General features: G+C 39.0%; 1 protein-coding gene across 3 annotated transcripts in view; it reads left to right on the top strand.

The window, feature by feature from the left end:
- The first annotated feature begins 338 nt into the window (after positions 1 to 338).
- Positions 339 to 23,485, top strand: part of ccny (cyclin Y) — a 35,032-nt gene continuing 11,885 nt past the window's right edge. For all 3 annotated transcript variants that reach the window (XR_015106542.1, XM_086151572.1, XM_086151571.1), the window contains exons 1-2: positions 339 to 1,076; positions 22,208 to 22,282. Coding sequence is in view for 2 of the 3 variants with exons in the window: in XM_086151572.1 (XP_086007698.1) it covers positions 923 to 1,076; positions 22,208 to 22,282 (229 nt within the window). In the remaining variant the exon portion in view is untranslated. The remainder of the gene's footprint in view (positions 1,077 to 22,207; positions 22,283 to 23,485) is intronic.

Genomic DNA, 23,485 nt, shown 5'->3' with positions numbered 1-23,485 from the left:
GGAACCTTTACTCTCGCCGCCTCAGCGCTATAGGTTTTAAAATATTAAGGGACGTTTAGAATGTAGTATATTTCAGTTGTGTACGTGATTTTAACAAAACGCCGTCCAACAAACAAAGGGACACAAGACAAACGTCGATATTGGGATTGAAAGCAAACGGGCGGTTTTTCTAATTGTGCATGTTTCTTTTTCTTCTTAAGATTAGGTGTGTTTTGTTGGGGGGTGTTGGAAGGATGCTCATTATTCTTGTCGTCTCATGAAAATGTACGCATTGTTTCGATAAGGTGAACTATCACTTACGTTGCATAATGATTCCACACATTGCTGGCTCACCAATTCATTTTAACGTTTGCTTTTCTATAAGTTGAGTTGGAAAAGTCCAACTTTCCGTGATGAACGTAAACGCAACACCACAGCGGATGTAGCAGCAGTCTGTTTGAGCTACATCGGCAACCATGTAGCGCACAGACGCGAAAATACAGAAGTGCAGTAATATCGCTCCTTTACTCGCAAAATATCATGTCCTAATTTTTCCACGGGTCTCCGTATGGTAGCAGTATGCTCCTATGAAGACTGCGGGAACAGCACAGCGTGAGAGTCGATGGTGAAACCGTAGGTTTTACGGACAGAAACAGCTCTTGACCTGGAGGTTTGGACGGAGTCGTCGTGCTGCTTTTGACATTTCACAGCGTTTCATCCGCTTTTAAACAAAAATGGCTCAGCACAACCAGCTCTTCGCACTTTAGCCCGGGGAAGGCCGTGTCACTCAAACGGATAACGGGGCCACTTTGTGGTTTGCACCGGGTTCATCTGACCGGGGTACCGCCCCGTTTTCCCTCTCTCTTGCAACGTACAGAGCACGTTGAAAAAAGCTGAATACTCTTAATATTTGGTGGGTTCATCTCACCTACCTGGCCGAGCCATGGGGAATACAACGTCTTGCTGCGTGTCGTCGAGCCCCAAACACAGGAGAAAAAACCACTCGAGACTGGAACCCTACCGGCCGGAGCCGGAGCTGACCCGAGAGGACACGGGCTGCAACCTCCAGCACATCAGTGACAGGGAAAATATTGATGGTAAGATTCTCACCGGCGTTAGCAATAGTAAATATTTGAAGCTGAAACCCTCGCACTGACGTTATAGCTTTTAGAATGAGCGTTACTGCCCAGGGCTTCTTCGAAAACATCAATAAATGAAGTCATAACATGACAAGTATTTCCCCTCTTGCTGCCTTTCTATGAACACTCCGTGTAGATTTAAATAGAAGTTGACATTTTCCTCAATGATGTGTGGGACCTGACTCAAAGTTGGGGCCTTGTGTCGCTGCGTTTTTCCCCTATTTACTGTGTGTGTGTTTTCGAGACAAGTGTGAAGTTTACCTGCTAGCATCTTCCATTCTTCAGCAACTGCCTGTTTAGACACATATATCATTGCTCATCATAAGTTGTGACGCGGACAATAACACTTAACAGTTATTCGTCCATTTACACAGGATTCCTTTTGTGTATCAATTTGATTGTCTGCAGTGATGCTGCACATTTCTGATTTCCATCGACAATACAAAACAAGGATAGTGCAGTGGAAAAGGAAAATAACCCCCCTTGGTCTTAAGGATAAGAATTTGCTTGTTTAGTGAGAACAAATGTGGTGTGCAGAGTCACAGGTGCAAATGGTACAAATAATGTTGGCATGCTATGATGTAGAGGTAGTTGCATAGTATGGATACTGTAATTATTATTATCATTATTATTATTACTATGGTTTTATGTATGCGCTTGAGAGGGATTTTCCTAATAAGCTTGGCTGCAGATATATTTCTGCCATAAGTAGCTTCAGCAAAGCAGCCAGGATAAAAAGTTATTTTCAGAACTTTTTGTTTCTGTTATGATTGACATATTATTTGTTTCCGTCATTTATTTTAATTTTTATTTATTAGGTGAATATTTCAACAAGCATTTGAATAAGTAGACTGGATAATGATTTTTCAGTGTTAGATTAGCAAATAGAAAAAGTCAAACAAATCACAATACCACAGAGCTTGGAAATGTCATTGTTTTTATTTTATTTAACTAGTTGGTGGAGCTAATGCACCCCAAAGCTGTTTAACTCCTCATAACACAATGATTCAATAACAATTCATCTTTTGCAATGCTAATGTACAGTTACCTTTCATAAAAAAAGTGAACTCTGAATTCATGGGACCTGTGTTGCCGTGAAACTTCACAACACTATTAGCTAATGATAGTGTGTATAGTTTCAGACCTTAGACTGTCGCTTTTATTAGCGCTCTCCTTCATTTATTTATGTTGTGCCAACTTTCTATCAGCTGTTCTGTTCATAGTGTAGTACAACTAACAGTATCAAAGTACTATACTCATTTCCTAAACTATGTAAAGCTCGATAGCTTTATTTTAGGTGTTTCAAAAATACATTTCAACAACTGCTAATGCTACAATGCCTTGTCGACTCTTTGCAGTTGTACTGTGTTGGTAAAAAGGTCACACAGCGGAATATTCATAATTCATAATGGACAAATAGAAATAGTGCATTAGATTGATGTTGTCTTTACGAGAAATTGACCTTACAACCCCAGTTGAAAGAGCTGATACACATGAGCCTGGACAACATTGCTTGAAATATCTGTAAATGGCAGGGAAATCCTTAACAAATACTGCTCTTGAAAATAACTTTTTCAAGTTTCAATGTTGTTAATGTGATATAAGTGTAATTTCTCCCAAAACTTTCATTCTAAAACAAACAAAATTTACATTTTCAGTACTTAATCAAGTTGTCATCAAGCTCAAATCTAACTGACATGATCAAACTGTCTTTTTTCACTGACGGATAGTCTTTATAAACCAGTGTTATAGACAAAAAGATAGATACATATAAGGAATTACAGGTAGTGAAATAGTAAACAAGACATGTACTCTGCAGGAATGCATACAAGAAGCATCTCATATGTAATCTTACAATTTACACATCAGTTTTACTTCTTTCATGCCAGCTAAGATATCTGAGTAAAGCATATTTCTAGTCAATTATGATCTATAAAAGGCTTTACTGGGACTTTGTCAAGATATTGCATATGTATTGTACTTGCAGGTGGCAACATTATCTCATTTGGTTTTGGACAAACATTATAATCTGAATGCTGTGTTCACCGATATACCAATATGATGTGGCATGGTAGAGCAGGAGATAAACCTCTGTTGTCATTGTCAAATAACCTCAGAACTGGTCATTGTAGCATAAATACCATCATAGTATAAGTGAGACAACTCGTTTGACAGTTTTGTAATGTTTGTCCTAAACTGGTAACAACACCTGTTTTCAACTAACCATTTAATCCTGTCATCCAGATATTAGAGTCCTTCTCTGCCCATCTAGTGGAGGAATAAGTGATGATTCTGGCACATAAATACCTGCAAAAGTCTTTCCTCCTGTTGGCCATGACACCTGAGTGTTGCTAGAGCAAATACCTAGAAAAATCTTGATTTCTTGTTTATCTGTAAATTTCGAAACGGTCAAGGAGACCATGTGAGGAAAAACCATGTGATACCTACCAATGAGGCAATCCAGTCTGAAGTGTTTACTGTTCTCTGAGGGCGGTGTGACAGAAATATTATCTTACCCTTGGTTTTTCTCTTTTAACAAGGACGTTTTTTCTGATGTGTTCATTTTTTATTCTTATCACATGCCTTTTGTTTGTGTTGTCTATGATGATAGTTAAATTCATTGTGCTGTTGAAAAGAATAAATTGCCAAGAGGACAGCAGGCAGGAATAAAACACACACACACACACACACACACACACACACACACACACACACACACACACACACACACACACACGGTGGTCACTGTAAATATGAGAGTTTCCTTAAGTGGCACTCCGCAAATCAGTTTTAAAATCTGGTATGCTCAGATAAATACCCCTCCCCATATTTTCTCATCTGTGTCATCTGTATACGAGTAAGAGATAACTGGGTTGAGAGTTAAGAGTTGAAATGAATGTTAGTGTTAAATACCGCCATGCATTGACACATTTGGGCTGGTCCTAATTTAAGCAATGATGTAATTGTATCTTTGTATTCTAGGGCTTATCCTAAAAAGTTTCACTTTGGTTGTGAAATTCTGAAATTCACTCATGAGATGTAAAACAATTAAATTTTCGAATGCCATTTATTGTTGCAATTTTTGTTGGCAAATCAAAATTCAGAACCAAATCAAATACAAAATAGTGTGACTCAAAAACGCTGTATTGGAAGCCATCCTATCACTTTTCGAGAGTGTTGGTCAATGTGACTGCAATAAGTGTGGGTCTGTAGGGGTTGTATGGCAAGTACTGATTCTCCCCAGCAGCACTTCTCAGGGTGATATAACATGACACACTCACCAGCGTGTAATCAAACCCATAGGATAAGTTGAAATAGGGAATTCTTTTCCTCCTAATTGACAGTCATGGCAGCCTGTTGACATCACAAAGTTTCACAGTAAACTGAAACAGATGGAAGGCTTCAGTGCATGATAAACTATTCTCGGTTTGGAAATATGTCTGGTTTATTTCTCTATCAATAAATGTTATGAAGAGATGATATTGGAGTTTCAGTATGGTTAATGTTTGTTGTAAGTTCACACTCGTTACATTATGTTTATGATATTTTACATGTGAACTAATAGACTAATTTTAAATGATCACTATCAATTGTGAGTAGTAATCGTAGCTTGTGCAATGATGACCAATTTTCAATTATTAGGACTGTACGCTGTGTAATTGTGCATTATCTGAGATTGTAGTTTCACAATGCAGGATGCACACATTGCACAAATTTAAGTCAGCAAATCATCCACCAGCATTTTTGCTGTTTGACTGAAAAAGAGCACACTAACCTATGTAAATTTGCCCCAGTATATTGCTCCAAAAAGGATTGATAGGGTCTTTTTAAATGCTGTTTGATAACTTTTCTTACATTCTTTTATTCATTGTCCAAACCGTTTATCTGGGGCCCTGTTGCATTGCCAGCAAACCAAGAAGATCGACCCAGACATCCCTGTCCCCAGTGATGCAATCTAGCTCTTCCTGTGGCCTGTGCCTCTTCCAAGAGGATCTTAGGCCAGTTGGGATTTGTAATCCCTCCGGCGTGTCTGGGTCAACCATGGGGCTTATTTTCAGGTGGACACGGCAGGGTCACCTCTAACAGGAGGTGGCCAGGAGGTGTCCTTACAAGATGTCCAAACCACCCCAGTGGAACATCAACTCTACTTTTAGCTTTCCCGGGATGTCTGTACTTTAAGGCTAAGCCCAGTCACCCAGTGGAAGAAAGTCATCTCAGCTGCTTGTATCTGGGATCTCGTTTCTCCAGTCATGACCAAGATTTCATGACCATCGGTGAAAAGAATAGAATAGAAGACAAAGATGGAACTGTTTATTGAGAGCTTTTCTTTTTGTCTAAGTTTCCTCCCCCCTAAGACTGACGACCGACTTGATCAACATGCAACATGATCCCTCTCCACATGGTACACACCTTCCTGTCCCATTTTTTTTTTTTATTGAATCCACCACCCTGATCTGGCCCAATATTCCTGACCTCCATGGTACATTGAAAGGGTATGTAAAAGCTCATTCATGGTCACATCATGTACACAAATAGGTAGTTCCTTACATTACATTGTCAAGGATAAATGCCCACATACTTTCATGCATACTTCACATTGCCATGGTTGTTAGGCTACTGTAGGGTAGTGCAGAGTTCAGGGTTCATTTCCCCAGTTCCAAGTTCCATTTCAAACAACAGAGAGAAAGACAATTGGCATCACTGGAAAAATCTTACCTGCATGGTGCTTTTCCGCTGAGAACCTTCTTGACTATCTCAGTAACCTCATGGCTAATGGGCATCTCAGTCTTCCAGCTCCGCCTCCTTCACTGAGGTCCTGTCAGTTGAGTTGAGAAGATCCTGAAAGTATTCTTTTCATTGCTCAACCATGTCCCCTGTCGAGGCCAACAGGTCCCCTCCTGTGCTGTAGACAACTTACAGTATGCTAAATCGTGTTTCCTTTCCCTGTGCCACTTGATGGCTTTCCAGAAAATTCTTGAGGCCAATCAAAAGCCAACCATACCCTAAAGGGTATGGTTGGCTTCTTGGATCATAGGTACATGTTCATTTTCTCATCAGTACCATGGTAGGGCCAAGGCCATCATTCATCTTAGTCGGAGATGTTCAGACCTAATGCATCACATGCGTCTATTGCAGTCACAAAACTAAAGTAATTGATTCTACAGGGGAAATAATCCTCACTTGCTCTATGGCTAACGGCTCATGCGATCACTGAGCATGTCTTCTTCAAATGCTTTCTAGCATGCCTTCACTTTGATTATGATTGTAGGTGAATTTGTTATCCAAGCCTATAAAAGGATTTTTTGTATTGGCTTTTGACTGTCAGCAGCAATGACATTTGTAGAGAGACTTCAGCAGCACAAAATCCAATTCCACACTCAAAAGCCATTAAACAGTCACCATCGAGATTTAACGAAAGTGAAGGATATCATATTTATATTGCTGACACGAAGAACACTTAGCAAAATGTTACATTATGCATTGTTGTATCAGAATGACTAAAACTATTCATAACTGCTGATTAAACTGTTCTATATGCTCTTGTGTTGCCGGGGAAAAAAGCTGATAAAAAATTTACTTTTATGGAGTTACAAAATACAGAAATTGTAAAATTTCTTTTACCTTATGAATGTCATTTTGCTTAGCATACACTTCAGTCATTGCAGCGCTCAGTGAGAGAGACATCACTCCTCATCGAGAGCTGTGTTCTTTCAAGCCCAATTTGGTCAAATGACTTTGCATTGTCATTTGGCCACATTGCATCTCTAAGTAAACCAAGGCCCCTGATAATGTGAATTGTCCCAGTAAATAAGAGAGACTGGAAAGGATGAAGCAGATGGATTGCTCACTCTGAATTGTACTTAACTTCAACATCTGTAAATAAGCAATGCCTCCAGGCCCTGTGTTCGTCTTTGTCTCTTTGGTGTTGAAGTTAGATATTTTTGGAGCCTGGGCGCGCGCGCACACACACACAGACACACACACACACGTATTGATGAGTCTTGCTTGTAGGCTAATTGAAATCTGGACATAGATTATTCATGCCTGGTTGATGAGCCTGGGGAGTCTCCAAAGTATGAATTCCAGACAAGTTGACCTAGATGTGCAGTATAGGATTCTGTATAGGATGCTGTTGTTTTAGTGGGGTAAAATGCTTACTTTTTATGAGGGCTCGAATGTCGTTTCCATAGAGAGGCAGTAAATTTTTGACAGGTTAACTGGCCTGTTTCACATTCAGTGAACAACAGTAACTGAAAGAAGGGCTTCCTCTGGTAATCCCACCAATGGTATTTAAAATTCCTAATGAAGATTGGGGCATATCAAAGTAAAAACTGTGACCAAAAAGAACCGTTTTATGTTTGAAAGATTTTTAACTGCTTAAGTGACTCATCATCACCAAAACTTCACAGATTCCAAGTTTTAATACAAAAAGGCCTGAAAGTTTCACATGGGAGGAACATACCATTTTGCAGAATGTGGCAGCTATTTGATGAAAATGTTCAAAAATTCTATTACTCATTTAAACGTGTTCTTATTCCAGTCATGATAAAGGCTTTGAATGGTGACTCTCGCATTACTGCTTCATAAAACTGCTTTTTCATTGAGATTGAAAGACATTGATTGGGTTTCAATGAGCTGTCAGTAACACTTGCATACTTGGTCATGCATTTATGTTCACAGTTAAGGTAATAAAATCAAATATTTGTAGTCCATATTCGTAATCTAAGGCTCACATTTTTCCAAAAAGAGATTTTTTTTTTCCCTATTCTAGATTTAGTTTTTCATTCATGCTTCAACCAGAAATAATAATATAAATAATTTTCAATTATTCATATTTGAAATTTAGCTATCTTGAAAGTGTAATGGCCTAGGGATGGGTTGTAGCCATTACCTTATTTTGACCTATATTGCTTGTTAAATTGATTATTATACAACACACTGACAGGCCAGAAACTGAGCCAATATCTTTTCCACATTGTCAGTTGTGCTCCCTGAGGACTAACAGAAGGAAGGGAAAGAGTTTTCTCAATAGGTAAAGTATTTTGTATATTTAACGTTCCCCTCAGATGATGACCAGCGTAACCTTGCTTGAGAGAAATCCACAAGTAACAACATGAGATGTGTTCTGTAAAATTGCTCAGTTGTGTGATTTGTTTCTGATCTGAACAGGTTTTTGCATCATATTTTACATTCCAAATCATGGCTTGAAAATGATGCCAACTGTTTCAGGTCTCTGTGGACTTTTCAGGTTTTTGTTGGAGTAAATTTAAGAGTTTTTTCCTGACTTAAAACTCCCTACACATACTTATATGTAAAACACTTATACTTGCTCTGTTTTGTGTATACACAATAAGCAATGTAGAGAATGAACGAATGGGTGGAGATCCGTTGGCTTGCCTAGCACTTTCTCATTAGCATTGCAGCATTTTTGAATGAAATGAACATAACACATAAAAGTAACTGTCCTTGAGGGGCCCTGCTATATTCATTAGACAATCTTTTTAAAAACATCAGAATATCAGAGGGAGAGACAAAAGATCAACCATTATACTTATTCTTAAGATAAGATACCTGTACATCTCTAATCTACTCAGCATCTTTGTAGTCATATTGACCTTTCTGAAGATTTTTTAAAATTTTTATTTATTTCTATTGTACTTTATGATTCTCTTGCGGGAAATTTAACCCATCATGGATGAACCATGTGGAGTTGCCATGAGAGCAGCCAGGGGTTCAGTGTCTTGCTCAACAACACTTCGACACAGTAGGAGAGATAGGAATCAAACCAGGAAATGCTTGGTTCCAGGGATGATTGCTCTGTCCCCTGCGCCCCTGGATTTAAAGTGGGGAATTGTGCCAACCACCTTTTGGCCCATTTTATATAGACTGAAATCAAGGATAGGGAGAGATGTTTCCCACACATCTTTACTTCGGTATGCCTTTTTACATCTTCTCCCCTCCAGTCTATTCCATAGCTTGTACTGAGATATGAATGAGTGTAGATATACAGCCTGATTTCTTGACTATTATTGTCTCTCCCAAAAGGTCTTAAATGGCTACTTACACATCGTTGCCACTTCTTTGAACAGTGTATTTAACCTGAGAGTGAAATTCTTTTTTAATTTGTTAACTCGATTCATATACTCCTTGTACTTTATGATAAGAAGGTGTAGTTGTAGTCTTAAGAAGAGAACCACAAGCTGGTGTCAATATCCATCCATCCATCCATCCATCCATCCATCCATACATACATACATCCATCCTCCCCCGCTTATGTGGAATCGGGTTGCGGTGGCAGCAGATGGAGCAGTGAGGCCGAGATCTCCCTCTACCCCGCCACATGGTCCAGCTCCTCTGGGGGGATGCCCGATGCCCGAGCCACCTCATCTCTGACTCCTTTCTATGCAAAGGCATCGCGGTTCTACTCCGAGCTCCTCCCGGATGACCTTACTTCTCACCCTATCCCTAAGGGAGAGTCTGGCCACCCCGCGGAGGAAACTCATTTCAGCCGCTTGTGTCCGCGATCTGGTTCTTTTGGTCTACCCAGAGCTCGTGACCATAGGTGAGGGTGATAATGCCGATCCACCGGTAAATTGGGAATTTCGCCTTCTGGCTCAGCTCCCTCTTCACCACAACAGACCAGTACAGAGTCCGCATCGCTGCAGACGCCGCACCGATCAGCCTGTCCATTTCCCGCTCCATCCCTCCGTCACTCGTGAACAAGACCCCGAGATACTTGAACTCCTCCCCTTGGGGCAGGACCTCTTCCCCGATCCGGAGTGGACATTCCATCTGTTGAGCACCGTGGTCTTGGATTTGGAGGCGCATCCGATTTGGAGGCGCATCCTCATCCTGGCTACCTCTCACTCGGCTGCGAACCGCTCCAGTGAGAGCCTGAGATCATGGCCTGATGAAGCCAACAGAACCACCTCATCTGCAAAAAAGCAGGTGTCAATATGTGAGACAGAAACAAAGATCTATTGAAAAAATTCGTTGTAATCAAATTGTAATTTGATGCTGTCAACACAGTTACATCCTCTAGGCAGAGGAGTTTATGTACTCATATACTAGGTTTCACAAAAGTAGTCAAATTTCTCACATGGAGATCATCTGTCTGGTCAAGGGTTTTTTTTTTTGCAATGTGTCTAGCACAGACCCGGAAGGACTGAGTGTGCATGCAATCTTTAAATGGCATCAGTACATTACTATTAATCTGCACTATATATGGACCAACCTGTGAAATCCTGTGTCACACACTGCACTCTCTACTACTGTCTGTCTGTCTTTTTTTCCAAATCCATTGGAATACAGGGGGATACTTCATTATTAAGTTTTGCATTTAATGTATAGGAAGGGAAGACCAGTCCTTAAGTTTCATCATTACAACAGGATACCAGTCTGTCTTCTCACTTTTCCATGAATTACAGTGAGCTGTCTCCACATCAGAGAGGAAATGCCACAGGGATTGATAATTTTAAAGCCTTAATTTTTGACCAAAATGAATTTGATAGTAGTGCAGCATATGTGCAGCATGTCATACCATTTTCCTTCATGATGTGGTGAAAAGGGTTGTTCTCCGATGCAACATGTCCTCGGATCATAATTTTACACTTGACCGTAGAAGGCATATTATTAAAGTAATTTCAATTTTTCTACTTGAATTATTTTTAGGATGGTTTTGATGAACAAGATCTGTAGGATATTGATATTTTTTTCACAACTTGATCCTTCTGATTGTAATTCTTGGCCAATTGCTAAAAATTGTATTTTTTTTAACCGTTTTTACTGCTGTTCAGATATGCAGACTGTGGTCTTCATGTATGGTGCTCAAAGCTGTCTGACACAGGTTGTCTTTGTGGGTTTGAGCATGTCAGAAACAGCCTTTTAATTTTTATGTGTTTGTTGGTCTGTACATATGGCCGTGCTTGAAGGGAGTATCTTCAAAATGCCCACACCAGCTAAGTATGATTGGGCCTGGCACAAATAATTTGCCTCCTCTAATCCTCAGTTTCTTCCACTGCTTGACACTGGATGAACCTCACAGAGTGAGTGGGTGATGGATTTGAGTGACTGAACAACACAGAAGCTGTGAAAAAGATTTTTTTCACTCCAGAGGAATGTAGAAAGCTGGATTTATAATTGCTGGGCATTGATGAGAATGTTTAAACAACTAATGTTTTTAAAGAAATGTAATATTGAAACTGCTGTATCGCGTTTCTGGTTTTTGCTATTCTTACTTGACGTACCTGTATTAAGAGTCAGTACAATCGAGTAATTTGCATTAGTTTCCAGCATCAATGACCTCATGTCTGAATTGCTTTTCTCCTTCAAACACTGCAAATCCCTGTTGGTGCTGGTTCGATCACCTTCTGCAGGCATAGGTTGGTGGTGGCGGGAAAGGAACTGGGGCAAGGGGTCATGTTGCTTTATAGAAAGTTACTTCTTTGATGAAATTCAGTCCTGTGACCTTCAAACGTTAGAATAAAGTTTGTTCGAATGGATATACAAAAAAAACAACTTTTTTTCAATTGCCATTTTGATTTTTGATTTTTTTTTCCAAACAAAATGTTAGTTATGTAGATTCATCTGCTTGTGACTTTTCTGTTTTTTGTCAGTGTTTAACAGCATGTCAAAAATTATATGAAGTTGTCATTTTTATAACTTGATTATTTTAGATGTAATTTTGCATCATAAAGTGCAAGCAGATATTAGAAGAAAGATTAGTTTCATGCCAGTGTTTGGATTCATTCTGTAAAAAGAGACAAAAGCACTTGTCTTTATTCATTAGTACCGAAAAGACTGTTACAGTTTGTTCCAAATGTTCTTAAATGAAGTTTAAGTTTTAATTCTTCGGGGGTCTGGTAAAATCAGAGGTGTATGGTTTGGAAACTGAATCATTTTCAAGAAACTCTTTGTATTTTTACTGATTGCATCATTGTAAAGATATCTCCCTATGCCACATTAGAAAAATACAATAAAGGCTCTGCGCTGCTCAAGGGGTTGGAGTGGTTGTCCTTGAAATCGAACATTGTTGCGATTTGGAAGTGTTGCAGAGCAAGATACTGAAGGTCATGGTTTATCCATGATGGATTAAATGCAGTTAAATATCACTGACGTTGTGCTGTATGTATAACTGAATGTGACAATTAATTGCTTTCTTCTTATAAGCGTGATTCTATTTGGGAAGCATCATTTGAAAATTTCTCTTGCTGAAATTTTGTCAAATTTTCTCTTATTACTGGAATTTTTTGGCAGTTCTTTTTGTTATATAATTTCATTTGTTTTAGCAAGATTTTCACTTTTTTTTTTTTTGACAATCAGTTTGAAAGATTTTCCAGACAATTTCACAGTTTTGTGGTATACTTTAGGGGATTTCCCTTCACGTTCCTATTCCTCGTCACTGAGTATGTATGTATGTGTGTATGTGTGTATGCATGTATGTATGTATGTATGCATGTATGTATGGCATATTATAGCCATTTCAGGTTTTGTGCAGTGACAGATTTAAATAAAACATTTCATGTTGTAGCTCCACAGTTGTCACAGTTTTAAAAGTCACATGGTTTTGTCCTATATAGTTTTAGGAATTGCATTTTACTTCTCCATATTTTTTGCTTGAATTTGTTTGTGTGTGTTGAAAGAGAAAAGGAGATTCTTGAAGGAAACATGATATTTTGTCTTGGGATTGCTCATGTCGTTCAAAGAAATCACATTTTAGTCTTTTGACAATTCCTTTGCACTTTGTTGCAAGTGGCATGATAAAAAACTCTGATTTTATAACTGCCTTCATTGTTCATCTTCTAAAGACTTTGAAAAGACTTGTGGAAAATCTCACACCTGCTCACGTCTCAAGACTAGTTTTTAAGAGTTATAAGCCTCAGCGTAGTTTTCAGCCTAGAATTACAAGACTACAACTAGAATCTTTAAGCATTTTTTTCCCACCATGCAATGTTTTCACTGGATATTTCCAGAGCCTCTGCTATTTCAGTCCATCGTCCTTTTCCATTCAGTCGAAAAATATTGGAGAATTGAGATTGTACAAGCTGGCCTGTTCTGCCCACAGCTCCACCATCCACTTGTCTTTCTGGATGGTCTATGTTGATCGGGACGTCCTTCGCCATTCCCATTCATCCATACTGCCAAAAAATACAGTCTCTGCCGTCAGTACTGCTCTGGTGATTGCTTGTCTACCAGGTTTCCTTTTTCAGGTGTTGCTGGAGCTCATCTACTGGTTGTTGATTGTGTTACGTCACTATAAAGACTGAAAGACCTGCAATAATATCACACACGTTCAATATTGTTGTGAGCCCAAGGCTAGAAAAAGACTGGTAAGATTACCACCTCAGTGACCGAGATGACGAGAGTGCGCTGTGACTCCTGTAGGATTTCAGTAAAACTTGAAGATTTCCTTCCGACTTTCAGTTTTACGTGTGCAACTGTGAAAATCATTAGGTGTAAGCTCAGCATTCGATAGGTTTTCTAACTCATTTTTTCACTGAAAGGTTTGTTACATCACAGATCAACCTATTGTACAAAATTGTCTCCCAATCCAATTTTTATGCCTTTTCATCTCAGTGCAGTTTTAATTCCTATCACACAAGTTGTTGATAAATACTCACAGGTTGAGAGAGTAATAAACTGATAGCAGCAGCTCTTATAACGCACTCTCACAGTGTTACATTGGTACCCCAGTCTCTCCGAAAATCATTTCTCACTTTCTCCAAAAATGTTCTTTGTTTGTTATTCTTTCTAATATTAATTACTGTATTTTCGGACTGTAAGTCGCACTAGCCAATAAATGCATAAAGAAGAAAAAAAACATAAGTTGCACTTGGACTATAAGTTACATTTTGGGGGGGAAATTTATTTGATAAAATCAGAGAACACCTTGAAAGGCACGTTACAGTGTAATGTCTGAGTGGACATGCCAACCATGAACATTTGCTGGTTAAACCTCATCTTTATTAGAACAATTAGAACAATGAAGCAACAGCAACTCCACTTAATCTGGTGTGTTAACGCAACATATTAACAGCTATTCAGATAACTATAGCATAAACAACAAATCATAAAAGTTCACCAAACTCTCCATCTCACTCCAAAATCACAAAATCGATTTAATTTTTCATCCTCTGAATCAATTTTGAGCAACTCGACGACCTCCGGAGGTAGACGGTGCCCCGCTTCCTCTTTTGCGTGCCTCTTTTTGGGACATGGTTGTCCGTGCTCTGATAGAGAGGTGATTATGTAGCATGAAGCGGTAACACCAAGAAGGTTCTCCCGTAAAGTCATTTTTATTCATTGCCTTGGCAACGATCGGCAGCATGTTGTTAATTTTTTTCTATTAGCTGTGGCTACCTAGCTTTTAGCCAGCAATTAGCTTTTTTGTTTTTGTCATTGCAGTTTGAGTATCCTCTGCTTTTGGCCAGTCCCTCACTAGTTTCTCGCTCACTCCAAACTTTCTTTCTAGTGCTCAATTACCGTTTTGAGCTGCATATTTCACAAATTGCAACTTGTAATCTGCAGAATATGATTTTCCTTTCGGGGGCATTTGTACGCTGTTGTTTTAAATGTCAAATTTTCCATGGTACAGGAGTAATAGGAGTAGCAGATACTGGCACACAAGCGAAGAGCGCACTCTAACGGCTGTCAGTGTGAAAATAATAAACATATGAAATTAACAAATATATTTTAATATATAAGTCGCAGGACCAGCCAAAACATGAAAGTGTAAGTGCTCCATGGTGTTCAAAGTGCCTCATCAAAGTAACATAAGTGTATTGTTGAACATTATGTAAATTTCACATGTGTCTATTTGGGGGGAAAAGAGAGGTAGGAGTGTTTTTTTTTTACGGCTATGTGATATAACAAGAGCAATGAAGTGCATTTGTCTGCCGATCATAATTATTGATGTTTAATAAAAGCACTTAATGAGAGCTATTTTCATTATTTGAGACAAACTGAGGAGATTCACAAAAATGTAAAACATTCCACTTTCAAGATGTTAAAAGTAATTATCAAGACCATTCTTACACTTACCTCACCTCTCATTGAATGCCTGCTGGGATTGACAACAGCAACCCTAGGACAGTTTTTGCAGAAAGAGTGGTGCAGATGATGAATGAATTCATTAGTAATAAAACCAGTCATCAGATTAAAGTAGAAAAATACTGCAAATAATTATTGCAAGTATAGTTTTTCAGTCAAAAAGGCTGACCTTTTTGCTCCCATTCAGAAAACATGTCAACAAATAATTCTGTCTTTGTAAAACAAAAGAAAAAAAAATCAATGAAATTAAGTAAGCTAGTTTTAAATTTCAATGTTTTATAACAATCTTTTCTTTAACTGTGCTGAAAGCACGACACCTGTCTAAATTGCACCCAGTATATGAACCTCAATGAGTGCACCGACCTAAAAAATAGATTTTATGGTTTTCATGACTGAGATCATGAATATTACCCCTCAAGGTTTTCAATATCATTCAGTTTTTGTGAGCTTAGTTTCTTATGTCACATAGAAAAATTCCCAACCCTATTCATCAGTGCGTCCCTAATAACATCAAGACCAGATAATTATGGGGTTGGATTTTTTTCACACGGATCACAGGGTTAATAATGAGGTATGTGCATCTATACTAATATGTACTGGGATGAGTAAAATACATCGACTCATGAAGTTGACTGAGGGCTTGACAGAAATTCAAGAGAGGTCTTTTTTTTATGCCAGGCAGTCATACATATACATATACATGTACTTATACATAGTCATATGTTATGACAGTATGTGCTAAGCACTGCTGCCAAAAATGTACCCATATCTAACAACACATTGGACCCTGCACCAAGGATGATTGTATTTACCAGGAAATATTTGTTTTAGATGAATAGAATAGGTATATAGCAGGTAAACAGTGCTTGCACTGTGTGTCATCATTTATGCCATGAACAGTGGCAACTCCACTGTTAAAACTTTAAAGTGTGAATTGGACAACATCAAATAATCCGCAGTCTTTGAACATGATGTGATCATTCAAATAGACAAAAGCAGGCTGATAGAAATGCCATGAATGCCACACCATCTAGAATGAAGCAATACCATGTTTTGTTAATCATGTCTATTTTTAAACAGCTGCCACATCTTGTGTGCTTTTTCTTGAGGACAACAAATACAGGATGTGTCGTGTGCCTCTTAATCTCAAGCATGCTGGCATACCATTTGATGCATGCTGTTTAGAGCAGGGCAGTGACATGCTGTGCCATCTCCCTAAGGCTGGCACCTCCCAGCAGGGTGGACAGAAACAAGCCAAGGGTCTTCCTGCCTGCACTGCTATTACAACCTCAAAGTTACCCTAATGACAAGCTGCCAGGGCTGTAACGCAAAGGGCCAGCTAAGTGTTACCATCAGAAAAAGACCTATTGTTGCTCTCACTGTAATTAATGAACATTTACTCCAGATGCCCCTTGTATATTTATCAACAATAACAATATCTTCTTCTTCTTTCGGCTTTTCCCGTCAGGGGTCGCCACAGCGAGACAAGTTTCTCCATCTAACCCTATTCTCTGTATCTTCCTCTCTCACACCAACTACCTTCATATCCTCTCTCACTACGTCCATAAATCTTCTCTTTGGTCTTCCTTGAGACCTCTTGCCTGGCAGCTCCAATTCCAGCATCCGTCTACCAATATATTCACTATCCCTCCTCTGTACATGACCGAACATTCTCAGTCTGGCTTCTCTGACCCTCTCTCCAAAACACCTAACATAAGCTGTTCCTCTGAAAGACTCATTCCTGATCCTATCCATCCTGGTCACTCCCAAAGAGAACCTCAACATCTTCATCTCTGCAACCTCTAGCTCTGCCTCCTATCTTTTCGTCATTGTAACAGTTTCTAGTCCATACATCATCGCTGGTCTCACCACTGTCTTGTACACCTTTCCTTTTATTCTGGCTGAAAGTCTTCTATCACATAGTACCCCTGACACTTTTCTCCACCCATTCCAACCTGCTTGGACCCGTCTCTTCACCTCTTTTCCACACTCTCCGTTGCACTGGACTGTTGACCCTAAGTACCTGAAATCCTCCAGCTTCTTGATTTCCACTCCCTGTAGCCTCACCGTTCCACCTGAGTTCCTCTCATTCACACACATATATTCTGTTTTGCTGCGACTAACTTTCATTCCTCTCCTTTCCAGAGCATACTTCCACCTCTCTAGATTTTCCTCTACCTGTTGTCTGCTCTCACTACAGATCACAATGTCATCCGCAAATATCATGGTCCATGGGGATTCCTGTCTAACCTCATCTGTCAGCCTATCCATCACCATTGCGAACAAGAAGGGGCTCAGAGCTGATCCCTGATGGAGTCCCACCTCCACCTTGATATTAATAATAACAATATCTCATGTTAAAATAAACCAAACGCTGGCAAAGTGGAAGCTGTGTCTTGTCCAGTTTACATTGCACATTTGGCAATTAAGGGGGTTCTGATTCTGATTAAACACATTTAACTTCCCTTGGAACATTCCATCCTCTGCTTAAGAAGATGTTTGTGAAGTCACCGCTCTGGATCCAGCGGTAATGTTCCAGAGGCTCCATTCAGAAATGGGTTCAGCAATAGGTCATAGAAATGCCATGAAAAGGCTATGCTTTTCCAAAGTATCACTCTTGGCATCTGAAGCATGGCACTTGTAAGATTTATTGTTATTACTGTTATGCATGGAGTACTTGGGTAAGACCATCTTCATATGTGTTTATGGTTCAGATCTGCCCCAGTGAATAATGGGAAATTATTTACATTTGCATACAATCACTGCCACTGCCTTCTCCCGGACAGATTAGACAGTTTGATAAGTAGTATTGCGGACGTAGGATTTCTGTCATTTGTAACCCTGCTTCTGGCACTATAGTGGTAATTTGGTCTTTTAGTCTTCGTGCCACAGGGGTTCTTGTTAAGTTTACTGTATGTGGAAAGTAGTGTAGCTACTTTTTCTTTGTCAGTAATATTATTAGATATTTCAAAAAAACAGATCAAGGCATAGTACATGTGCACACATGAATGCATAATCTCATGGTTTCCTAAAACAGATTACAAGACATATGTACTTAGTTCATCTTAGTTACGTACCTACTTAAAGCTTTTACTGTTCCTTAAGGGCGATTCTGTTTGCGACAAGAGATCAATAGACAACATAGGACAAAACGACATAAAGTACACAATGACAGACCACCTTGGGCACCCAATGGATGAAGAAAACATACAAGTCTGTACACTTGCTGTTAAGTTTCCCTGCATGACGTATCTATGTAAAATAAAAATAATAATAAATACTACGGCCAAATAAATAGAAAACACTTTCTGCTTTCCATGGAGCATTCAGCGGGGTATCATACACCATAAACACATTAATGTCAGAGCTCCCAGAGTGTGTTGCTACCCTCATGGTGCTTGAGTTTCAGAGTGGCTGTAGCATCCTCTACCCCTCGCCTGGCCCGAAAAGCAAATTATCTTGGGTCTAAGACGTTCTGTCTTTTTATAAGGTGCAGTTTTTTTCATTCATTTTTCACGTTTTTTTTTATCACCAGTGAAGTCAAAGCAATTGGATCATTCAGGACCTTTGGACGACTGTTCTTTTCTCCAGATTTTTGGAACTCTGTTGGCTCAGTATAAGTTCAAAGGAATCCCAAAAATTGTAAAAAGACAGTCACTCGCAGGCTGCCATAGCTGTGTACGTTTCTATGTTGTCTAGGTAGTGGTGTCAGGAGGTTGACCTGGGTGGTGTCTCATTGATTTCACCCTACGGTGTAAAATTATGTAATCTGTGCAATCCTTCTCATTTGAACCCAAGAGAGATGTGAGGTAGGAGGATAACGCTGAAGACAGAAGTCAAAATAAGCTTAAATATGAAGACAAAGAGAGACGCCAAGAGACGGCAAAAGTTGTTTGCTTGCGTGTTGCTATGCTAACAGAGAGGGAGTGTCACTTGTGAGGAGCTTGACTTTTTCACATGAGCTGTTCATTGTAGACTAACTGTGTTTGGCTTTAGTCGTCTATTAAAACTAGCAGCACACGTGAGCTCTGTCAGCAGCTTCATTCGGCTACAATGAGGGGGTTCTTTTGGAAATATGATTATTGGACCAAGTTGTTCAGCACATGAAGTGAGTGGGTATGACCCCTCTGTGTTATCTGACCTGGGGCTCTTCGATTTTCTTAAGGTATCTACTATAGCATGGAAATCAAAGAGTGCTGGGCCACAACACTTTTGGTAGTTTTTTTAGGTTCTAAATTGAAATCCTTAAAAGTGGCTGTGTCAAACCTTTGTAGCTCTGCTTTGGGATTGAAATTTCATGTTTTGTCTTCCATTTTTTGATTTGAAAGTTCTCTTCTTTTCCTGAATAGCAGTGCGGTAGTGTTTTCATCAACAATAGCTTACTATTTGGATACACTATTACAGTTTTTTCAGGAATGACCTTATCTACACACAAGGAAACATAAAAACTGACAGCATCTGTAAGAGTGTCAGTGTTCACACAGGATTCCCTAAACATCTCCCAGTCTGTACACTCATAGCAACCATAGCATCTGGACTTTTCTTACAAGGTTCTAGTATCTCTGTTCAAATTAAGAAGTGTAACATTGAAATCAGTATGGTTGTGCTTCATTCTGAGGCTGGAAAAACCCTGCGTGGCTTTAAATAGAAGTTAGGAACATGCCGGGCTGTCTGATGCCCATTTACCAAAGGGGAACTGGCACAAGCGGCATTGATTTGTTGCTGCCCAAGTATTGCACTTCTTCCCGGAAAACGGCTGACTTTCTTGTCTTCGATTTAGTGTGATTTCCCCCCAAACTTTTCAAGAGTAGGGACGATATATACCAGTCTTCCAATTACAGACAATATGAGCCAATTACTTGCTATTTGCATATGATTTCAACTTCCATAGGATCAGGGCTGTCTGCATGTTGCAACTGATCTGAAATTGGATGAAAATTAAGAAAGACATGTAAAAGAAGACACATTTCCATGAAATGTCATTCTATTATCTGTATTGATAAATCCAATATGAGAGAAAGACATCTGACCTGCATCACGGTTGGTCTGGGTTTTGGGTAACCTGTGAGCAGACTGCCAACTATGTTTTCATTGAATTTGGCTTTATGTTGAGTAAGGCGCCTTTAATAAAAGGCATTATCATTACTTTGCACTGGTTTTTGCACAAAAACTGGAGAAACGTCTCCAGTGTCTTGTTGAGTGAAGCATCTAAAGACTGACTGTGCTTTGCTGTTTGTATAATTATCTTCTATGCAGTTTCAATAAGACTTGGTTTTTAAGAAATCCAACCAGGCGTGTCTTTATACCACAGACTGACCTACTCCTTCCATCCTTTGTTCTGTCCCCTCTCTAACAATGTATAATCATTACCACCCCTTACCTCATTTCCTCTCCAATTCCTGAAAGGCAGGAAGCTCAGTGCTTCCGACCAGCCCAGGTTGGAGAAAAAAACGAGGAGGCTGGACTTGTGCCAAAGGTCAACAAATAACATCCCATGAGATGGGTATACCCTTAATACTTTGGATATTCTTAAAAAAGGTTTCATTCTGCTTAACGGTAGGATAAATGATGAAATTATCTTGTAAGTTATCAGTTATGCAGTATTGCAAGGAAAGTCTCAAATTATTTTCTCTCTCATCTTAGAATTTCCCATTTTTATTTTACCCACCTTCATTTGTCCTTTGCTGCTCTTTGGCTTATCCCAGAGGCCACTTATATGCAGTGATTGTGCGTCACTTCCTCCAACACCAGGGGAGGATGTGTGTGCGTGCATGTCGACGCTCTTTAAGCGACTATCAAACAAAAAAGACAGTAGTTGAAAAAGCTTTGGTCACAACAGAAGGTTGTCAAACTGTAGCCTCATCTTCATCCAGTCAGTTCCGTTCATATACCATTCAAATTTCAATGTCTCTTTTCTTTTCATGTCTTTATTTCCAGTTTTTTTTTTCCATTTACTTGATTGTATTTCTTTTCTTTTTCTTTTTTTGTTATATTACCCGCTTTATATCAGTTTCTACTCTTTTGCGCTTCAATTATTGGCCCCCTACCTTGCAGTAACAATGTATGTCTTTCTCCTATTGTCTCTGGGTGTTGGTCTTTCTGGCCTTTCCTGTTTCATTTACATCAATGAAGAAACTGGAAGGCAGCTGAACATGTCTCCAGTGTCCGATGCTTGAGCGTCAAAGTGTTAGTCTGGTTTTCCCAACCATCTTTTTTGGGATTGTGATTGATGTAGGTCCTCCTTTTACCCATCACAGCTTAGATTTCAGTGACCTAAAGGTAAATTTGGGCTAGTACAGGAGAAAGATTATTAAATCAACAAATGTTTTAGCTTGATTAAGATATTATGCTACCTCACTTAGTGGTCATCGAAAGGAGCTGCCGTAAAGTCATTATACCAAGTAGTAAACTATGATTCTCTAATTTCTGCCTTATTTTTTTGTCTGGCAAAGATCTGTGACATGAAACGTGTACCAATAAATTCATTGCTACCTCAAAGCACGCAAGTTTGTATAGCTGGGTGGGATCTGAATGAGAAATACAAGGAAGAAAAACAAATCTGATATTAAGCCATCAGTGGTTTCATGTACACTTTTAAGGGAAGGAAATAAAGAATATGTAAGTAATTGCATTTTGTATTTACTACTGTTTGAGACTCGTCCCTGGCTGTTGTTTGTGCCCGTAAGAACCTTTTTCCGAACATCTGAATTGATTCTGACTTCCTTGTTGACTATAGGCTCTTCTTCCATCATCCTGGATGAGAGGCAGTGGAGGTGTTACAAAGTAGTTTTTGTCACTTATCTTTGCCAAATGGAGCAACAACATCTGCCCTAATGAAGCTAAACGTGTTGTTAGACAGTGAAATTTGATTTGAAACCAGGCTCAGGTGTAAAGTGTAAACTTTGGTTTATTTGAGTTTGATATATGTGTAGACAGCGTTCTAAAGCAAATCTATCAGTGCGGCTGTGTTTACCACCGTTATCACAGTAATGGTCACAAGTTTGGTAAGACTGTTTTTTTCTTCTGTTGCTTATTTTCAGATCTGCCTATGGAGTACAATCCCTCGGATCACCCTCGAGCGAGCACCATCTTCCTAAGCAAGTCCCAGACTGATGGTGAGTTCTGCTGCATGAGTGCACAGTGTATTTCTTCACCTTTACTGTATTTAGCCCATACTGAAAAAAGTTGAATGATGAATGTCCATTGAAGGGATAATAGGGGTCAGCCAACTGCATTGAATATCCTTAAATTGTGGTATGGTATGACTTTTGCTTGTTTTCAGTTCAGAAAATTGTAATATATAATTTTACATTTTGACATTTGTTTTTGGGTTGTAAGAATTCCAACATTTTTGATTACCAGCCAGATTCTCTGCATTTAGCAAGAAATTACCCAAGATTTAATTAGAAAAGGCCGAAGAATAACAAAAAAAAAAAGCAAGAAATCAGCAATACAATAGAAGAAAGTTAATTAAGATTCTGCAAGAACGTCTTCTTAAAAACACAAGATACCTTAAAAAAGGGGTTTTGAATAATAAGAAACAGATGGAAATTTCCTTGAGGCTAGTGTCAAATTAATCAAGAAATTACTTAACTCCTAATTGCACTCTATATATGAGACTTGAAAATGAGGAAGAAATAATCTGGACATTAGCAAGAATTTTGTGGAAAAATATCGCAAACTTATTGTGATATTAAAACACGTAATAAAAATCCTCTTAAGGATTATTGTAGTTTCTTTTTTTTTTACACTTAGCAGCTTTTGTCATATATATTGAAAAAGTGGCATCTCATCCTCCTATGTTTGTGCCTGAACCCCTGATAACACAGAACCTTTTTATCTGTAGTGTACAATCCGCATCTCTATCTTTCATTCTTTCTACTATAAAGTAAACTTCTGCCTTGCAGTAAAGAAAGGGTTTCTTTGTGGCAGATTTACAAAATTAGACCCTCTCATTTAAGGATGCAGAATGTGGTTTTGAGGGGAGTTTGATCATCTTCAATGTGATATTTTGCAGAGAAAGGTCTTTTGGGTGGCAAGAGCCTTCAGAGTGGCAGGAATACCGCATTTTAATCATCAGAAATGTGATGGATTTCCAGATTATCATTTCAGTTTCGACATAATCTCTTTTCCGTGACGATAAGAAGCTTAATATTGTGCTATTTGCACACACTGGAATAGCTGTGTCATCTGAGGAGGTTTTATACTGTAGGTTAATTTATTGATCTGATATTAGAGTTTGATGCTATATTATTAACCTTTTTACTGCATTGTTTTGTCAGCATATTACATGCATAGTACAAGTTGCATGTTTCGAA

The sequence above is a fragment of the Fistularia commersonii genome, chromosome 8, assembly GCF_037954325.1.
Source record: "Fistularia commersonii isolate RoL2024-O1a breed Wild chromosome 8, RoL_Fcom_v1.0, whole genome shotgun sequence".
NCBI lineage: Eukaryota > Metazoa > Chordata > Actinopteri > Syngnathiformes > Fistulariidae > Fistularia > Fistularia commersonii.
Note: the sequence above shows the minus strand (reverse complement) of the source record. Positions and strands in the feature narration are given on the sequence as shown.